Below are 1,788 nucleotides of genomic sequence, written 5' to 3'. Positions count from 1 at the left end.
CATTGGTGGAGATTGTCGAGATTGGGGCTGGTCGATTGGTTCAATGCTGCTGCTCCTGGTCATATTGGTATCAGGTGAGTGTGGGTTGTGTGTATAAAAGGAGCTGGTTGGGGAATGTGGGGATGGTTGAGTTGTTTGGGATCATGAGTGATTTTGTAATGAGGGGTTTGTTCCCTGTGTTAATGTTAGTTGGAGCTGTCTGTTGCTCTGACACATGGCAGCAATTTTTGAACCAGAGGTTTCCATGGGGAATTGAGAGAGCCAGCCCTGTTCCTGAGAGAGTCCCTTCTCATGGGGGTTCTAGGTTCCCAGTGTCTGAGGGTGTGAGTTTGTCCCCACTACAGACTGTGATGGTGCAGTGTGGAGAGCACAACCTGCTGGTCAAGGCCCAGCTGGATTTATTTGGAACTGGGCACCTGATTAAAGCTGCTGACCTGACCCTGGGGACAGTAGGTTGTCAGCTAACCAGGGTCTACCCTGAGAACCACACTGTCCTCTTTGATTATGGGCTGCATGAGTGTGGCAGCAGATTGCAGGTAATGGGAGTTCTCCACACTTGCAGGAAGCTTGGGTGGTAGCTTATTCCAGTTAGGGTTACATTGAGGAACATTGACTTATTGAGGGTCTGTCTCCTGCTAGCTTCCTATACTGGATTAGACTGGGCCTTACCTGGTCTTATCTCTAAGCATATGCTGCTGTTCTCATTGGTTTAGAAGCTTTGGATTATATGGGTGGTTCTGTTAATGTTTTTAGCTAATGAATTAGCTATAATGCGGAGGAGTGAATGATTTGAACTTATTCCTGAATGTGAACAAAACAGTGCTTTTTCTATCAGTGCTTTCCAGCATGACACTTTTCTATAGTGAAATCTGAAGAAAACATCTGTCTTGTTGTAGCAGAATGATGTGCTAAGTTTTGTGGTGAGCAGTCTATTATCCTGAGTTTATTTGACTCACTTAGTCTAGTTTCATCCCAATTGTGGGACTGTTGGGAATAAATTGACTTGTCTAGTCCTTGAGCTCTATATCTGACCTGTTGGTAAAACTGTTTTGGTTCCATTCTGGTTAATTCATGCTTTTGAACTTGGTTTTTGCATTCTCACTAAAGCTGATGTTTCACTAACTTTGTCTGTAATCCCTTCCCATAGTCTGAAGACTTCCTGTTTAACCTTGTAGATAAAGATCACCATGTTCCTGTTCCATCTATCTGTAATTCTGCTGTGATCTTAAAACCAATCCTGTTGACCAACTGAGCATTCCCTGGCCTTTGGATATGGAATTCCAATAATTCCTGATTTTTGGAATGATGCAATACCATCTTGCGTTGATCCTAAAAGACTAACCACTAACCACTGACCTATTGTATTCCAGTTGTGGTCACTCCAGATCTAGAGTCTGTCACACTCGGCAAAGAATTGTTGCCATGGGATGTTGTGAACCCTGTGTAGATCTTTCTCCATTCAGATCAGTTTCTCATTCCTTAACCTGGTGTCTTTCAGATCACTGGGGATTTCCTGATCTACACCACCCACCTGACCCACACCCCAAACTATCCTGGATCTGTCATTGTGAGAACCAATGGGGCTGTTGTTCCCATTGAGTGTCGTTATTTGAGGTGAGAATCTTGGATTGTCAATATGATCCCCAGCTGCTGCTGTTGTCTGACCCTGGCCTAAAATGTCTGCCCTGTCTCTTCCCAGGAAGGGCAATGTGAGCAGTAACCCCATCAATCCCACCTGGATCCCATTCAGCTCCACCAGGTCTGGAGAAGGCCATCTGTCATTCTCCC

At 44.9% G+C, this 1,788-nt stretch overlaps 1 protein-coding gene across 1 annotated transcript in view; it reads left to right on the top strand.

Moving 5' to 3' along the window:
* The first annotated feature begins 107 nt into the window (after positions 1–107).
* Positions 108–1,788, top strand: part of LOC122547830 (zona pellucida sperm-binding protein 3-like) — a 2,897-nt gene continuing 1,216 nt past the window's right edge. The window contains exons 1-3 of the mRNA XM_043686406.1: positions 108–536; positions 1,499–1,614; positions 1,700–1,783. Coding sequence (XP_043542341.1) covers positions 123–536; positions 1,499–1,614; positions 1,700–1,783 — 614 coding nt within the window. The 5' untranslated portion in view covers positions 108–122. The remainder of the gene's footprint in view (positions 537–1,498; positions 1,615–1,699; positions 1,784–1,788) is intronic.

Source organism: Chiloscyllium plagiosum, unplaced genomic scaffold (assembly GCF_004010195.1).
Source record: "Chiloscyllium plagiosum isolate BGI_BamShark_2017 unplaced genomic scaffold, ASM401019v2 scaf_8314, whole genome shotgun sequence".
Taxonomy (NCBI): domain Eukaryota; kingdom Metazoa; phylum Chordata; class Chondrichthyes; order Orectolobiformes; family Hemiscylliidae; genus Chiloscyllium; species Chiloscyllium plagiosum.
Note: the sequence above shows the minus strand (reverse complement) of the source record. Positions and strands in the feature narration are given on the sequence as shown.